Raw genomic sequence first — 18,762 nt, 5'->3', positions numbered from 1 at the left:
GATCGCGAATATGAATATCGAACATTTACGAACGCTTGTTGCGTCCGCGTGGGAGGTTTCGAGTAAAATAATCCTCCGGTCAAAGAGATATACCTACGATTAGGGTTTATCAGATGTACGCGAGTGGATAAAATTGTATTATAAATTTATTTCGAACAGGCTTGTCGATTCACTACGCAATAAGTCCAAAAAGGCAAGTGAGGACTTGGAAACACTCGAAGCGATCGAACACGAGGTACAGGAGTTGAAGAAGCGATTGGAAGAGGCCCATCACCAGGCGTCCTCCTTTTACGTCTTCGGAGCGAACCAAGACGCGACTGAAACAGAACTTGGAGCATTGCGTTCGCATCTTGGAAGCCTCGTAGAGGCGGCAAAGAAACTATCGGGAGACACTAAGGCGCGGTACCAAGCCAGCCAGCAGTTGGTTCCGACTGATATTGGACAACAGCTGACTGCTCTCGAACTAGCTGCCGAGAGCGCAGCTTCAGCGATGGAGGAAAAACAACGCGAGCAGAAGAGAGCAAGAACCACACGTTCCGACTACATCGCGGATGTCGATGAAGTGCAAACGTGGATTCGGGCGGCCGAACTGAAGGTTCAGGACCGTTCGATGGAACCGTTCAAGCTCAAAGAACACCTCCAGAAGATACAATCCGAGATCGGGGCGATTACCGATAAACTCGAAAGACTCACGAGAAACGGACAAGTCATCGTCGAGAATACCAAGGACGGCAACGAAAGGGAATTGATCAAAAGCACCGTGAACAATCTTACCGAACAACTTGCGCAGGTCAGATCATGGCTCGAAGAGAAGAAACAACAAGTCGGCGACACTTTGGACGCGTGGCAGAGGTTCTTGACTCTCCACGAGGCGGTCATGGCCTGGATTAAAGAAAAACGCATATTCCTCGTCGAACCACTGCAGCTCAGCAGTCTGATACAAGCGAGACAAAGACTTCACGATTACTCCGTAGGTGTTCGAATAGCGAAAAGATACCATTGACGTCCCTTGGGGCGCAGGCGACCTTCGATTCTTTACAATTTCTGCCTATTTTCAGACCGCGGTAAAGAGCTGCAAGCAAGTGAACAAAAATTTGAGCGACATGGGCAAGGAATTGGAGAGTATAGGTCAGGTGACGAACGTCGGCGATTTACCAGAGAAATTGACGGAGGCTGAAGACGCGAAGGTTGACGTCGAGGGTCAGCTTCTCGAAAGGGTGGGTCATCGGGGGTAGCGTTCCAACTAATTTTCCTAGGGTCGTAATTCGTCCAAGCATTAGTTATGATAATTATTTCAGAACGCTCTGCTCCAAGAAACGAGCGAGGAATGGGAACAGTGCGAGAAGAAGATGAAAGACGTTAAAAGTTGGATAGAGAAAGCAAAACAGACGTTGGAATCCCCTCAGAGCAAGAAAAAACCATTGAGAGATCAGCACGCAACCAGAGAAAAGATGCTAAGCGACATCACTATCCAGAAAACAAAAATATCAATCTCGGTAGAGAAACTGCAGGTCCATTTCCGGTCCGGAGTTGGTGGCGACAGTCGAATTAGCGAAGCTGCAAACGAACTGATCAAGGAGCTGGAGGTCCTTAACGACACTGTCAAGGAACAAACAGCCTCTTTGGAAACCTGCCTCGCTCAGATTGACCAGTACCAGCAGGTACAGACCGCGTATCTCTTGGTTAAATGAGAGAGCGCGATAAAAAAAAAAAAAATAAAAAAAAAAATGAAAAAACGGGGTCATCGCCAACACGTAACGAAAACTTTCAATCTTATATCCCTTGTCTTGAAATTTTATTACAGGAAATCCAGCAGCTACGCCAACAGATTGTCCAGGTGGAACAGCAACTCCGTACCGTCCTGAGTCCAACTTATTTGCCGAACGACAGAGAGAGAGCCCTACAAGAGCAACAGGTAGGTCTCGTTCCGTTACGTACTCACCAACCACTGTGCTCTGCGCATAAATTAATTTTATATATATCCATATTTTATACTTATACGATTTTCATACCGATACCAACTGAAAAACCACCACCGCCAATTACTATTGTTACAAATATAGTAACGGGCATAAAATAATATGTGTATGAAATATTGAGAGTTTGCGCAGCTAGCTAATTACCACCAAATTGCACATAATATAATTTTAATATATATATATTAATGTTTTCGTAGTAACTTGTAAATAATATTTGAAAACAAAGACCGTGCAGTATTAAGAATTGTTAGAAGTTATTCATGCAGCAGTAATTATTAGCCGCGATGCGCGATGTAATTTAGTAAAATAACGAACCTGATGTTGTTTTATAATAATCTTAATTTTTTTTTTTTTTATCCATAATACTTGAAACATCGGCACTGTTCTAACTACAATAATTACCAGCAGTAATTCGTAGTTTAATACATGATTTATTATATAATATATATAAGTGGAAACATTTTGATGCCAGAGAGAACGTTTGGCTGCGTGTCTTGTCCGCGTCAGCGTAACGGAGATTGAGGAAGGATGAGGTAAAAATCTTATCAGCTATCATCAAGGTGTTTCCATTACAGTGCAGCATCACTATTCCCAACTAAAGCACCTATTCTATCCTATACATATTAGTTATTCATCTATGTCACACATCGATCGTTGCTGTACCATTTATTGTTTCATCTTAGTAATCAGCTTTTGAAAAATTTAGTTCCTAATGTCGGAAAATAACAATTGTCACGCTTCACATCACGCGTACCATCCGCCATCCGCCATTCTGCTTTTGCTTATTACACCTGCCGATCTTCATAACACGCGTTTCACTGCGTAACTAATGTTAAATAACACGTAAATTGCAATCAACTATTCCGTAGATATACTAACTTAGTATTTGTCTTATAAACTTCACCTTTTTTTTTTTTTTTTGGAAAAACGTCACAGCTGGCGTGTGATGATTTTCCAAAAAAAAAAATCTACTAATATTTTACTAACCACGGTGGTTTATCATGTATATTTTATACAAGGTATTGGTTGGTATCATTGCGTTCATTTGATTGGTTTTGTTTTCGTTATTCTGTTTTATTTTTCCTCATTAGTTTATAAGATTGTTTGTTTACATTTATAATTATCACTGATTACTATATGGAAAGGGAAAACTTGATTTTGCTTGATTATGTTCAGTTATTTTCAATTGATGTTGAGTTCTTTTTCTTCTGATTTATATATATTTCACCGTTTGTATATTATAATATTGTGGTTACTTATATTATTTTCTCGATATTGCGTTTTTCTCATTATGTCACGTACGTACATTTCACACATGCTCTGGCGTTGGTAGCTTTTTTCCCCCACGCGTAAAATTCGACACGTTTTATCACGGGGTTTATTGGCTCTATGTTACTTATACATATTATCTATTATTATTTAAATCATCGATCATTGGACTATCAGACTCAACAGTGACTCATGTCGAGGGTGCCATCAACAAACATCGCACAATCAAGTGACTTCTTCTCTGCCGCAAAATGCATTACGTTTATTTTATCAGTAAATCAGATAGAAGAAAAAAACGAACAAACTTTAGCTATTGGAAAAATAACGTTATTTTACATACAGGATAATTTTGTTCGTTAACTAGCATTTCATTTATGAATTTTGTTTGCTGCATCCTTTCCTTCCAACTGAACCACCCCGTCACTTGGTCATCTCGTATTCTCGTCATTCGCATAAACATCGTAAACGAACTGTACATATTAAAATCGTGTCGTTTCACTCGTTCATTAAATCGCCATGATATAAACCTCATTCTCTCTCCATCTCTCTGATCGCTCTCTCTATCTGATTTTCTACTTTACGCTGTCGTCGTTACGTAGTCATGCCGAGAGAAGATTAAATCGTTACAAACGAAAATAGCAGCGCGAACCGAACGATCGAAATTTTTGGTGCAACGCGGATCGCCCGACGCCGAACCTCTGGACGCATAGATCGGTATCTCATCTCCTATACGTCGACGTGGAACGATTCAACGAATTCTCAATATCGATATAATTCAAACGAAACGCGATCTAATTAATTATATATTTTTTCATTAGTAAGATCTTGCAAGTTTTTCTCTTCTCCTATTTCTTGTTCCTATTGTGAGGTCTCGTCTTTAAATATATCGTGTATAAAGTTGTTAGGAATGAGTGGGATAGTTGATATATAAAAACAAGATACGCAGCCTCCGTATTTCGCACCGTTATAGACTAATGCAAGTTTATCAGGATTTGTTCGATTTATAACGAGACGTAACGTATCGTAAACATGTGTATGATAATATATATCAAGTCCGATCAATGTGAATCATGTGCCTTAGTATGTTTTGTAATTTTTATCAGACGAATATATATTATATATTAAATGCTTTAAAAGAAAAAAACAAAAAAAAAAAAAAAAGCGTCGCAATATGATATAACGTTGTATTGAGAGCGTGAAATAAAATGAATGATTTTGAGAGAATAAAAGAAAAAAACAAATATCTGATATAAACATATCGATTGACAATACCATATTCTTTGGCTGTTGCAATGGTAACAGGCCTTGCAGACACAGATGGACGGTTGGAGGCAACGCTCGAGAAATCTGGTGGATCAGATTCATGCAGTGGACCCTTACTATATTCTCGGGGGTGACGCAAGCCCCCGCCAACCCGGGCTCATTTCTTACGCAGATATCGCTGCAGGCCGCATTAGTCCAAATTCTAGGGGAGGTAGCCCTCAGAGGGCCCGAAGCGACGAACCTCCTCCTGCGCAGGTGCTCGTTCACATTCAACATCCTACACCGACTAGGCAATCAATTGTAGAAACTGTTAGCGTCTCGGAACCGTTGGTACAGGCTGTTCAGTATCAGCAGCAACAATCGCAGCCACTTCAAATTGAGCAAGTATCGACGCAACAGGTTTTAAATGTTGAAAAACCGAATAAACGGGAGAAACAGATCAGAAATTCATCGATTGGTAGATCGACGGGAAATTCATCGGTTCAAAAGACCGTCGAACGTCCCTCGAGACGAGGACGGTCTCCGACGCGGAAGGAGACTCATAAGAAAAAAGATAAAGACGTCAGAGATACTCATGAGATAAAACAAACGAAGGAGACGAAGAAGGTTCCATTGATACAAGTGGAATCTGAACAGAATATTCGTCAAGTATCTCACGAGCCACAAATACAACAGTCCGGCGATGGTTTAGCACCTCGCGAAATCAGGAGACGTTCCCCGAGTCCGATGTGGATACCGGGGTCGACATCCTATGCCGATATACTCAGAGGTAAAATGCAAGCGGCACTTCGGGCTGCGTCAGAACCGGCGGGTGACTCCCGGGACATGGTGCAGCTTTCGAAAGAAACGCGTCTACAACACGTTACTAGCGAAGATGTCCGAATAGTCGATAGTTCGGATACCTTGAGTCGCAAAGACTCTCTAGAGGAGGTGGTGAATTTACCAATTGAAAGTCAGAGTCTTCCGGCCAAGCCGGAAGTGCCAAATGTTGTCGCTGAGACATATCAGAGCATCGGCGAACTGGAGACCTCTAAAAATGTTGAAGAATTCAACGGAGAACAGATCGGTAGTTACGCGAAAGAGACGAGAAACTGGTCCGACGAACCCGTGGACAGTTACAACGTCATTGAGAACAAGCATTATGAAAATGTCGGCAGAACACAGGCTGAGATGTACGATTACATTCACCCCATACCAGAACTTGTCGGTTTCATAAATTCGCAACTCGGAGCTTATCCAGTCGGATCCTACGTTTACTCACCGAATCAGCAACAGGTGCAAACTATCGATACGATTTCACTGAACCCGTACGAAAGTCACATGGGATACACTGCTGAACATTACGTAACGCAGGGTACATATCTGCAGCCCAATACCACTGACTTGTATCATCACCAGCAAACTATTGTGCAACAAATTTCTCCTGGCCACTGCAACGACAGGGTGCAACAGCAGCAACAAGTGCCTAAAGAAGTTACCTTGAATCAGACTGTCACTGTGACTAGCACCGCTCCAGTTCTGCCTGTTCCTACGGAACAGATCACGGAACATGTTGAGCGGAAAGAACAAACTGTCACGCATACTACGACCACCGTCTCGTCCACGACTGAAACGACTTCGAGAAATGAACAGAGAGAAGGCTCGTTGCCTGCTCCGGACGCTCGTGGGCACTCTTTTTCGTACGCTCAAATATTGTCTCAAGGACTTAGTTCAAAAGCTACCACACCTCCTAGGGTGATAAGTGGCGGCGAACAACAAGCGAGGAGATCATTGTCACCGAAAGAACCTTCTCCTCCGAAAAACGTTATGATTTCTGCAAGTAGAGATGATTCGGAGAAATCACATTTTTCACAGGGTGGTAAAGACAGCGATTGGGATGTTATGAAAAAGAAAGATTTGAAGAAGAAACAGTATCAGGAGGATAGACCGAAAAAAGAGGAGGAAAGGAAAGGGTGGAAAATTAATCGTAGAACTGATAGAAATACTCCACCGAAACAATTGACCGAAGTTAGCAAATCCGTCGCGGTAATGAAAGAGCTCACCGAGCTGCAGAAGAATGTTGAGAATATTCGGAAGGAAGTTGATAGCGTTAAGACACCCGACGAAAATGTCAACGATGTCCATCAAGGGAAGAAACGTAAACCCAAGAAGAAGAAAGTGGAAAAATCACAAGACGATGAGATCGAAAAAGCTCTGAAAGAAATTGAAGACATGAACAAACAGAAGCCGAAAGTGTCGAAGGAGAAATCTAAGGGGTCGAATAAACCAAAAGAGAACGTTATCGTGGAAGATATAAAAATTGGTGGCGATGTCCCAGTTAAGCACATTGAGAAACCTGCAAAACAAGACAAAGTCAAGGATGTAAAGAAGACTTCACGGGACCCGGAGCCCAAGGAGAAGGGGAAACCTAAAAATGAACAGAAACCGAAAGAGCAGCTCAGTGTAAAACGGGAAACTCAAGCTACAGAAAAAACAGAGACGATAGTTATCTCTGAGAATAAAGATAAGAAAGGTGGAAAATCGAAATCTAATAAAGACGTAGCCAAGCGCAAAGATAACACCGGACCCACGGAGAAGGCTAAAGACGCTCAAGAAATAATTTCCAAAGACTCAGTTACACCCAGAGATGAAAAAGCCGTCGCCGATGAAAAAATTCCAGAAAATTTAGCGAAGCTGAATGACAATAAAAACAGCAAGAACGAGGCGAATATCGAAGAAAAAGTAGCCCCGAAAAATGCGACCAAGTCCGAAAAGCAGACCTCGAACAAGGAAAAAATAAAGTCTAAAGAACCGACAGGATCGAGCATTGACAAAGCAGACTTGAAAGACAAGAGTCCTCCGAAAGACAAAACAAAATCTGAAAAACAAATCACTTCGCAGAAGGAGACTAGCGCGAAAATTCCTCCCGTGGCCACACAGGCCTCGAAGAAATCTGAAGCAAAACCCAAGGATCAAGTTCATAAGTCGAAAACTAAACCAGAAAAGCAAGAAACGCCTAAAAAGGATATATCACTCGACGAAAAGCAAATTATTTCGCCAGTGGATTCTCAAACGGCTACAAATAAAGCTCTCCAATCCGAAGTCACCGTGGAGCGAAATATTTTAATTAAGGAGGATGTCAAATCGGAACAGTCTTCAACTGTTGACTCAATTGAGTCGAAACGTGAAGAACAAAAACAGGAACAGACAACGTCTAAGAGTAAGAAGTCTCAGAAGCAAAACGCTTCCAAAAAGAACGCTAAGCCGGAACAACCCGAAAAATCTAGTAAACCTGATAAGACCGAAAAGTCTAAAAAGTCAGGAGAGGCAATTACTACTTCTACTACCACCTGTTCAGTCACGCAATCCACAGACGTGTCAAAAGAAGAAATCAAGAAGATCGATGAAACAGTAACTAAAATAACGGTTCACCCCGAAGAAAAGAAGACTATCGAAACTGAAATCAAATCGAAGAAACAAATTCTTTCGACTGCGGTTAATAAACTTGAGGAAGAACAGCCAGCCAAGATCAAGGCAACGCCTAAGGTCGAACACAAATTGAAAAAAGACACAAAGCGTGAAGAAGAAACTCCGCAAAAGGGTCAGAAAAAATCTGAAACAGAGATTGCAGTAAAGCAGGACTCTCTGCCTCGAAAACAGGAAACGATTCCTACTTCAGTGGGAAAAATTTCGAGTACGATTGAACTTCACAAAGAGACCACGATTGTTACTGAAGAATGCATCGAAAAAAGTGAGTCGAAGACTCAGTCCACAGCTAAGCTCGAACAAGGAAAAATTTCGGAGGAGATTACAATTCATAAAAATGGGGAAGATGCAAAAGACGATGTAAAGTCAGCAATAAAATCTAGCACCACCATTGAGTCTGTTTCCGAAGTCCGAGAAGCTTCAAAGCCGGATGCTCCGAGCAAAAAACAAATTAAGTTGAGCGATCAGCCTGCTTCTGACGGCAAGACAAGTATCAAAAAAGAAGTTGAATCTAAGAAGGCGACTGTTCCCAAGGCCGAAAAGAAGCAGGAAGAAAAGACAATCGCTGAAAAAGAACCACGAGCTCCACAATTAGAATCTTCCGCGGTGGAACTGACTGGAAATGCTCAAAGTGACTCGAAGAATGACGTAGAGGTAAAACCGAAACCGATTTCCAAAGAGAAGGTCAAATCCAAAAAGAAGGTTGATACAAAAATAGAAGTAAAATCAGAGCAAAAATCATCCCCAGAAATTCCAGTTTCTCCGAAAGACGACATCTTGACTGTAGATAAAACTGTAACCGAGACGCAGATTGTTGAAACTGTGAAGCGAGTAGATTCTGTAAAACAGTCAACAGACGTAAGCAGCAAGACCAAGTCTGAAGAGAAATGTACAAAGAAAACTTCTCCGAAACAGAATGTATCGACTGACAAAGCTCCTGTCAAAGACACAAAGTCTCAAGATAAAATCGACTCCAAGGTAGACGTCAAGCCCGTCGCAGCTGCTATCGAAACTGAAACGAATGTCATCGTTAAGACTGCTGCTGAAGATGTTCCGAAAAGTCCATCTGATGGGAAAACGGAAGATGTCAAAGTCAAAGCTCAAAATTCACCCAAGGGTAAGGGCAAGTCTGAAAAACAAGTTTCAGCCCAGCAACAAACGAAGTCCAAAGACAAAACAGTTTCCAAAATCGAAGTCATTACAAAGCCGGAAGCCGCTACCGAAAAAGTGGCTGCATCCATACCGAAAACTGTCACCGACATTCGAGTTGAACCAGAAGAGAAAAAAGTTCCGCCTGTCGAGAAAAATCCTGCGAAGGAAAAAGTATCGACTAGTGGAAAATTGACGTCAAAAATCGAGAAAAAATCTGCCGAAGAGCAGGTTTCGGCCACTCGACAAACAACTATCAGCCGACAAATCGTTGAATCGACGACGATCGTTTCTTCTGAAACTAATGTTATAGCTGGTGAACATACCAAAATTCAAAATGCTGTAGAAATACATGGAGACATAAAAACAAAAATTCCTTCCAACGAAAATGTTGTAGAAAAAGTGGATATTGCTCCAGTAGAGTCTGCAATTTCTTCTCCAGTAAACCCTGTTCCTGCAGCCTGTAAAACTACCAGCATAACGATAACCTTACCAGAGATTGAAAAGTTAGAACCGACAAGGGTCGAACCTGAAGAGCCCGAAACCTCGAAGGTTGAAAAAAGCTCCAAGTCAGTAAGTGTTGTCGAGCAGCACGAAAAGTCCGTAAAGAGTGACAAAGTGCAACGCGAGACATCGGCCAAAGACCAAACATCAATAAAAACGAAATCTCCGTCTATAAAACAAACCAAATCATCAACTGAAAAGAAAGTTGAAGAAAAGACGGTCGAACCAAAGAAAAATATCGACACAGTGGAGTCTAAGGCCAATAAAACCTCGAATCTTGAAGAAATCACCACTGACAAATCGTCACCGAGTGCTGTTGCTAAAATTGGACAGCAAGCCAATATCAAAATTAAAGTGACGCAAGTCGATGCAAAAGTAGAGCAGACGTCTTCAACAGTCACATCTACCACCGATAAGATCGAGTCAAAACCAAAGGTTCGAAAAGATGACTCCCGCAAAGAAGTTATTAAAAAAGAAGTGGCTGGTGTTGAATCCAAAATTACCGAGACAAAAACTCAAACGTCGAACAAGGTAGAGAATTTACCGAAATCTACGGAAGTGGGTAAGATCATTGAACCAATTCGGCCTGCAAGCGATACTGCGATGATAGAAAAAAACCAAGTTGGTTCGCAGAGTACGATTCCTCAATCTAAGAGCGATCCACCATCAATCGTTGAAGGAGGTCCCAAAGAGAAAGTCCAAACTGGGAAAGCTTTAATAATCGAGAAAACCGTCACCACTGTAACAACCACAACCGCTGGATCAGAGGAGATAAAACCTCCTGCGGTTAAATCTGTCAAGTCTGTTGAAATATTAGAAAATGTTCCACTCCCGATTACTGTAGGCACAAAGGAAACGGAACTTATATCATTACGTCCGGAAAATGTAGAGGCTACTTTAACGACAACATATGCTAGGGTCGGTGACGTAGATTCTGCACCTTTAGATCAAGTAGCACAATCGATAAACGAGGCTGTTACGGATTCGAAAGCACGCATTCAAAGTCTGGCCGCGTATTCCACCACGATTGCGTTACAGGGAGACGATGCTCCGTTATTTGGTAGTGTTAAGGACAGAAGTAGAAGTTGTCATTTGGGTTCAGGTAACGTAGGTGAATCTGAAAAGGTTGTTTCTGAGGAATCGAAAGATTCGAATGAAGGGACAGGCGCAGTGATGACAGAGGAGGATGAATTGTTCATGAAAAGTATCGAGAACAATTTAAAAAAGAAAACTAAAAAACGACCGGCTTTACCGGAAGAGTTTATTCAGAAGGAATCTCAACAAATTATCAAACAACGCGTCGAAACTACCGGCGAAGAATCAACTCACGAAGTCGTTTCTACACTAGGAAAAATTCAAACCCAGCAGTTGGTGCAAGTGAATGAAACTACCGTCAAGGATAAGCCGAAAAAGAAGGAGGGGCAGGAAGTTAAGCGAGTGGAAAACTCCGGAGAGCAGAAGACGAAGAAAGATAATACGGAAAAATCAAAGACCGAAGAGGTGTTATCCAAAAAAGAATCGGTTGATGAGGAGGAAGATACTACAAATCTCTTCCGAAATGAGGCGGAAATAATAAAACCGTACTGGTTCGACTATCATCACTACGCTGAAGCGGAAAGAGAATTCCATCAACACTACACGGTTGTCAGGACAATTGAGAAACAAGTTTTACCAGTTACAAATGTTGAAAGAACCGCGGCAGATATTGAAAGAATTGTAAGGGAGTCAACGATAAGAAAACCAAAAGACGACCCTGTTCCAGTCGCGAAACCGTCTGCTAAGGAAATCAGATTGCTCGCCCTCGCTGAAGAAGCTCCGAAATACTCGGGTGCGAACTTTTTCAACATTGAATCTCAGTGGATTCAGGATAAAACACAAAAGGAATTATCTGATTTGTCGAAGAAGGAGAGTGTTACTGATCTCGAGGTGAAAGAAAAGAAAGTAAAGGATGAAGTATCAGTTCCCAAAGCTATCGAACCAATTAAAGAATCCAAAGATATCCAATCAGAGAAACTGAAAAATAATGAATCTGAAAAAATCACAACGGAATCAGTACACTCGACGGTCATTGAATCTCAAATTATTACCGTTAAAAATATTGAGAAGACAACAGAATTGAGTTCAAGTGAAAATGCTAAGGTTGTGAAATCCACAGAGATAGAGGTAACAAAACCACAAGAAAAAGTCGAGAAAATACAAGAACCCGTTAAGTCCAAGTCGAAAGCTCAACCTGATCCGAAAGTATCGAAAAAAAGCGACAAAACCGCACCGACCGTAGAACAAACAGTGGGGGCTGAGAAAATCACCGAAATTAAACAGATTACGACGGAATCAAAATCACAGGTCAAAGAAGGACAGGACGGGAAAGTGAAATTAGATAAAGAGATTAAATCAACCGTCACAAAGGAGAATACTAAACCGGCGGAGGCTCTTACAAAAGTCGATCCTCAGAAAGTCAGTGCTGAAAAAATTTCAGCTTTTGAAGACAAAAAAGTTGACATTGCGATTAAAGAGGAGTCTCGAGACCAAAAAACAGCCGACTCAAAAGACGATGAGAAGATTGCAACTGTTTCAACTTCCAAAGTAGAAGAAAAATCGAAGGTAGAAATTAAAACTGAGGAAAAAACAAATGTTAGTCGTAAAGAAAAGAAAAAGACAGATGGTAAAAAACAGCCTAATGCAACTTCAGATGCTAAATCGGAGGAGAAAGCGGCGTCTGCTACCAAACTAGTTCCAAAAGAGGAAATTCCGAAATCCCCAGAAACTGTGACTCCTGAAATTAAAGATGCAAAACCTCAAGAAAAATCTATCGATGTTAAAAAATCGACGGTATCAAAACCGGAGGCTATTGAATCTAAGGAAACTTCGGAATTGAAAGAGAAAAGTACATCGAAATCCCAAACAGAAACGGTAACTGTGATTGAAAAGAAGAAAGAAAAATCCACGGAGTCTGTGACCCCTGTTGTACCAATCGCAAAACAAGAAGAGATCTCCACACCTGTAGTAATTCCTGAAAAACAGATTGTTGCTAAAGCATCTGACGTCAAAACGGAAACCAAGCACTCTGAGGCAACGAGCCCGGTAAAAACCGAAGAGAAACCAAAGCCCGTTCACCTTGTGTCTGATGATTCATGGATGGATCTTTTGGACGAAGATATTGTCATCGAAGACGATGATTCTATCGATTGGGAAACTTCCAAGGCTGAGGTCAAAGTGGTGGATAAAGCGAAGGAAAAGGTTGTCGAGGAGCCCAAGAGCAGCGTAAAAGAATTGCCCGTTACGAAGGTTGACGTCAAGGAAACTATTGAGGAGGTCAAGGTTACCGCGTCACCTGAATCCGCAGTCGTTGATAAGACGGAACTTCTAGTCTTGAAAGAAACGAGCGCGAAAAAAGAAACGATTACAAGCGATTCGGAAATTAAGACTACCACAACTATCGTTCAGAAGGAATCAATCCCGACACCAAAACCTGTTCATTTGGTTTCTGATGATTCGTGGATGGACATATTGGATGAGGATATGGTCATCGAAGATGACGGTTTCGACGAAATTGAAGACCCTAAACCAAAAGTAGATAAAGAATCAATCGCGAAACCCACTTCTAAAAAGCAAACGCAGCTCAAAGAATGTCCGAAAGTGGAATCAGCAACGACTGAGAAAACTATACAGAAGATCAAGCAGAAAGTATCACTGGAAACTGAACAACCAAAGAGACCGGATGTACTTGAGGAAAAAGAAAAATTGATCAAACTTCCAGAAAGTAAACCGGAAGTTAAGGTTGATTCCAAGCTGGAAGCTAAGGAAACGAAGGACACTGGGAAACGGAAGAAGGAGACGAAATCCAAGGTCGTTCCCCAAACTAAAAAAGATGCAAGTGCGGTTGATGAAAAACCGACAGCTCTGGAGAATGGAGGTAAAGTTGTTAAGAAAATCGAAGATGTGGTGTCACACGATTCCACTGACGAAACAACAAAGTTCGACAATCGACTGAATCCGAACGCCAAATCTTGGGCGTTCGTTGTTGGACAGAAAAGTACGACGATAGAAAGCACGAAGTCAGACACCGATACATCACAGAAAATAGAAAGCAGTGAAATTTCGGAATCCACTACAACGAAACCCACTCCAGCGGAGATCCCTGTCGCTGCAGAATCTAAAACATCCGTTTTACCAAAAGAAATACCTCAAGAAGAAATAACACCGTCTGCATCCGAGCCTCAAATACATAAAAGTCAGGAGACAGCTGCGCCAGTTAAATCGTCAAAGAAAAATAAGAAAAAGAACAAGAACGTCGAGATAAAACAATCCGAGCAACACGATCGAGATGAGTCATCAGCGTCGATCGAACCACCTGCCGCTGCTCCTGTCTCCGTAGATTCTTTGCCCCCTGCAAGTGAAATTGTCGGCAAAGACGCGAATGGCAAATCGTGGGCTTCTATCGTTGCAAGTTCTTCAAAGACTCCTTTGCAATCTCAGAGCGATGAATCCGTCGTATCGACGTCACAAATAACGACAACGATTTCGGACAATGTCGTTATTGCAGATAGCAAAAGCGATATCTCTGTCGTAGATTCCAGCCAATTACTTACCGAAAAGTCAACGGAAGGGGCGATACAGCAAAATAAATCCCCGACGCATGCACGCCCACGTAAAGATAAACCACACAGTAGAGATAAGCTCAGCGTGAATGTTGTGAATGAGCCTACTGTACGCGATACCGAAGCTATGGGGGAAAACAAAGATCCAAATGTATTAGCCTTGGTACTTTCGGAGCGAGAAGGTGAACCTGAAAAAGATGTTAAACAAGAATCTACCCTGTGGGCTGACGACATCGAGGATTCAAATCCACGGGAAGCCATCAGCTCCGTCAGTTCTAGCAAAATCGATTCCAAATCATGGGCTGCAGTTGTAGGTACGAAAACAACTGAAACGACAGTAGTAGAGACGACCGTAACTACGCGTGACCACAGCCCGGCACATAGCTCTGTGACAGCCATTCCTCAAGTACAAATTCACGTTGAGGAGGTTCCAGAATCTGAGCCAATTGAGAATTTGGTCCAAGTTGACGCACAGGGATTCATGGAATTCGTGAATAGAAAAGAATTGCGTTCCAGAAGGTCTAGGTCAAGGTCCAGGAGCTCCAGGCGGGGAGAAAATCCTCCGCTTCAAGCCCGTGAGATAATCGGTCAAGAATTGGACGGAAAAAGCGACATAGATAGTGCATCCGAAGATAAAAACGTTGTTAAGGCTGTTGAAAAACCCGAGAAGTCTGCCAAGAAAAAAGAGAAAAGTTTGAGTAAAGTCACGGACGATCCGGCACCACAAACTGATAAAAAACGAAAAGAGGACGACAAAGAACAAGAAAAACCTAAAGAAATTAGTCCAAAAGAAGAGGCAACTAAACAACGTGAGAGCAGATCAAAGACTCAAAGCGATGTAAATAAGGGAAGTTCCGAAAAGGGAAGCAAAGGTAAAGGACAGTCCAAAGCGAAGAACAAAGCGAAACCAACTCAAGTCAAACCGGTGGATGCACAAAAACCAAGTGAAGAATCAGAACCGCAAGTAGAGAAACCTGATGAGGTGCATGAAACTACTAAACCAACAAGTGAAGTCAAAGAGCAAGATGTTCCTGCTAAAGTCGAAGTCCCGAAGGATCAACCTAAGTCAAAAGAAGAACCAAAATCCAAGGAATCAACAATGATCCAAGCAACCGGTAAGCAAACGGCTGATGAGACAAAAGTGCGGGACGTTCAACCCCGAGAAATGGAGCCAAAGGGAAAGACAAAGATTAAGGAACAAAAAACTGCAGGGGATGAAAAATCTAAGAAGTCAGCAAAATTGAACGATCAACAGAAGGCAAAGGAACAACCGCAGGCAAAAGAAAGCGCGGTATTACCAGTTGATTCCAAATTGCCAGAGCCTGTTCCGGTTGAAACAATTGGGAAAAAAGAAGACACTCAAGTCAAAGGATCATCTAAACCCACCGTGCCAGCTAATGCCGAAGAAACAAAAGATACTTCAAAGAAAAGCAAGGGCAAAGTGCCAGAAGATCAAAAGTCCAAGAAAACGACCAAGTCAAATGACAACCAAAAAGTGAAGGAGCAATCTGTGAAGGAAGAACAGACGAAAACGATAGTGGCTAGCACTGGGCGGGAAGATATTCCGGCACCTGCTAATGTTGCCGAGTCCAAAGAAGTGACAACGGTAACAGAGCACTACGAAAAACAAGTTATATCCACTAAATCGACTGACGTTAAAGAGCAACAGAAGTCAAAGAGTAAGACAGACCAGAAAGGTAAAAAGACGCCGGTCGTTGAACCCAAATCTGACGGTCTCGAAGCTATTACCGATGTGAAAAAATCAGATGGAAAATCTACATCAGAAAAACAGAAGGATACCAAAGAATCAAAGTCAAAAATGGAAACTGTGATAGTTGAAAAACAACATGTATCGGACGAGTCAAAAGTGAAGAGCGAAGCACAACCGGCGGTCATAACTCGAGAACAAACTGAAGCTAAAGTGACCGACCGAAAAACTTCCGAAAAAATTCAAATTAAAAAATCTGCGAAATTGGATGAGCCGAAAAAAGCAGAAGAAAAATCAGTTAAGAAGGAGATTGCTGAACCGGAAAAATCATCGGCAGCTCAAGTTGAAGAAATTCAAGTACCTTCCAAGGTTACAGAAGCGAAAAATACAAGTATTGGAAAAACAGAGACGGAGGTCAGCAAAACTAAATCAAAGGATTCCCCGCAGTCTAGCGAAAAAGACAAATCGAAAAAGCCTGAAGTAAAAGATGAAACAAGTTCCGGCAAAAAGACCGAATCTTTGCCCGCAAAAACTTCAGTGCTTATTGAAGCTGATAAACCCATCGATGAGCCTGAAACGCAGAAAGTACCTGATTTATCTGGAAAAGTTGAAGTTTCATCGGACACCATGAGTGTAGTTGAGCAAGAGTCAAAAAAACCAGTAAAATCAAGTGATAAAAAGAAAGTAAAAGACGAGAGCAAAGTGGAGAAAACGACAAAAATAACAGCTAAGACAGAGGAGCAAAAACGAACCAATGAAGTGGAAAAAGTGAAGGAAAAACCACAGTCAAAATCTAAAAAAGACACCGACGCAGTTAAGCCTACAGATATTTCTAAAGATAAAAAAGACAAAGAGAAGGAAGCTGGAGTCGCTGGAAAAGATAATATTGAAGATCAAGGTACGCTTAAGAAACAAGATGAACTAAGAGCAGAAATACATCCCAAAGATGAATTGAAGTCAGTGGAGAAATCTCTACCTAAGGTGAATAAAAAACCTGACACTGCAATTAAGACAGATGACAAATCTATCTTACGCGAAGACAGCAACAAAAAACCCTCTGAGGACTCGAAGCCTCAGGATTCTACTCAAATTCTGACGCAGGTTGAGCTTGATAACATAGAAAAGGCGACAGTCAAAGTCGACGTCAAGAAAGAGAAATCTGTCGACAAAGTGGTCACTCGAACAGATCAGGTTTCGTCTAAAAATGAAACCGCGAAATCAGACACTAATAAAAATCTAGGCAAGGACAAACCTCAACCAAAAGAGGAGCCTGCGCCGAAAATAGTTGCAGAAGTAAAAGACAATGTGCAGTTAGTGACCGATACAAAACTTGCGGTCGAAACAGAAGTTATTCGAGAAACTGCGAAAGTTGAAGTCGAGAAGACTGAAAAAGTGAAACCGAGAGAATCCCCGAAATCTACCAAGTCCGGTCTCGAAACCGACAAACCCGGAATTACCGTTTCTACCACGATCATAAAAGATCTCAAATTCGAGCAAAAACCTTTGAAGGAGGTCAAAGAAAAGCTGGTGATCGAGAAGGATATCCAGATAAAATCTATCGAAGATTCCAAACTAGAAACTCAGTATTCCGAGCCCGAGTTATCTCCAAAACAGAAAGTACAATTCTACATAGACGATGAAGATCTCAACTTCGATAAAGAAGAAGAAATAAAGAAAGACGTTGTCATTGAAAGTGATAAATTGGGTCCAGCGGCACTGTCGAGGTTCATACCTCTTGACAGTGGTTTTTGGTTTGAAAAGTGGGACTATCACGAAGCAGAACGTCTTCTGTTCGAAAGTCTGGCTATGAACGAGAAACCAGATGCAGAGGACGATAACGAGCCTAGCGATAAGGGTCCACGCGACAAAGATGACGATAACGACGACGACAATAATTCTCGTAACGCTCCTAAAGGGCCATCAAATGATTCCTCAATTTCTCAAACATGCGCGAGCGGCGCGCCTCAGACCGAAAGATTAGTCGCGGATCTTCCAGGTGGAATTGGTAGCTGGACCGATTACAGCACTTATTTATCTAACGAGCCGTTGACCAATCAGGGTGATCAGGGTGAATCCCCCGATCATACGTCAGAATTAGTTCGTAGAATGGCGGAAGAGATTATAACCGATTTAGATGTTCCCGATGCTCCAATATCCGATTCTGCCTTTACCTCACCTTCTATCCCCGTCTACCCCACATCGCAACCCTCTTCATCTTTAGGTAGAGAGTCACAAAGGTCCATGCAGCACTGGAGTTCACTTCGGGAGGTGGAGAGAGATACTTTGGCAACTGCTGAAAGAACCCGAAGGCTCAAGGTGCGACACTGTCTGCCATTGATAAATCTATCGATTTTTTATAATCAACAAATGTTTGAGAAGATGTCTTATTCGTTTCTATTTTTTTTTTTCTTGTTCTGTTGATACCGACGTGTATATTCATATTTATGTATTCATTGTGCTGCAATAGGTGTTTGCTTTCGGCTCGCCCTCAACCCGCATGTCATGATACCGCATTGTTTAATCTTCATCGTGCTTGCGTAGCTTTAATCATCCTGCGATTTTGTAGATACGAATTCTCGTCGCTCAGGAAACCATTTTATTGCTATCCCGTACATGTATTTGAATTGAGCCGAAACGGACTACCCCTTTCTACAGGATTTTCCGCAAGTGCTCTACTCAGGCGTTTTTTTCTATCTCCAATGAAGATTTCGGCTCTATTCACTCCGTTGTTTATAACTCATTGTCAGTTATAATTGTGTTTGTTCAATTGACAGGTTTGCTGATTTTACTCGAAGCTAATATATTAATTCATGGCTATAGAAGTAAG

The 18,762-nt window shown here is 41.8% G+C and overlaps 1 protein-coding gene across 14 annotated transcripts in view; it reads left to right on the top strand.

Moving 5' to 3' along the window:
* Window positions 1-18,762, top strand: part of LOC105684553 (muscle-specific protein 300 kDa) — a 116,267-nt gene that overhangs the window by 67,357 nt on the left and 30,148 nt on the right. For 11 of the 14 annotated variants that reach the window (XM_048649661.1, XM_012397971.3, XM_048649663.1 and 8 more), the window contains 5 exons: window positions 160-970; window positions 1,059-1,217; window positions 1,299-1,661; window positions 1,805-1,915; window positions 4,551-18,251. In XM_048649661.1, coding sequence (XP_048505618.1) covers window positions 160-970; window positions 1,059-1,217; window positions 1,299-1,661; window positions 1,805-1,915; window positions 4,551-18,251 — 15,145 coding nt within the window. Of the gene's footprint in view, window positions 1-159; window positions 971-1,058; window positions 1,218-1,298; window positions 1,662-1,804; window positions 1,916-3,847; window positions 4,490-4,550; window positions 18,252-18,762 lie in introns of those variants that run through there. The other 3 variants (XM_012397977.3, XM_048649662.1, XM_020851532.2) reach the window with 1 other exon arrangement.

The sequence above is a fragment of the Athalia rosae genome, chromosome 2 (genome assembly GCF_917208135.1).
Source record: "Athalia rosae chromosome 2, iyAthRosa1.1, whole genome shotgun sequence".
Classification (NCBI taxonomy): Eukaryota; Metazoa; Arthropoda; class Insecta; order Hymenoptera; family Athaliidae; genus Athalia; species Athalia rosae.
This window is presented reverse-complemented; position numbering and strand designations above follow the sequence as displayed.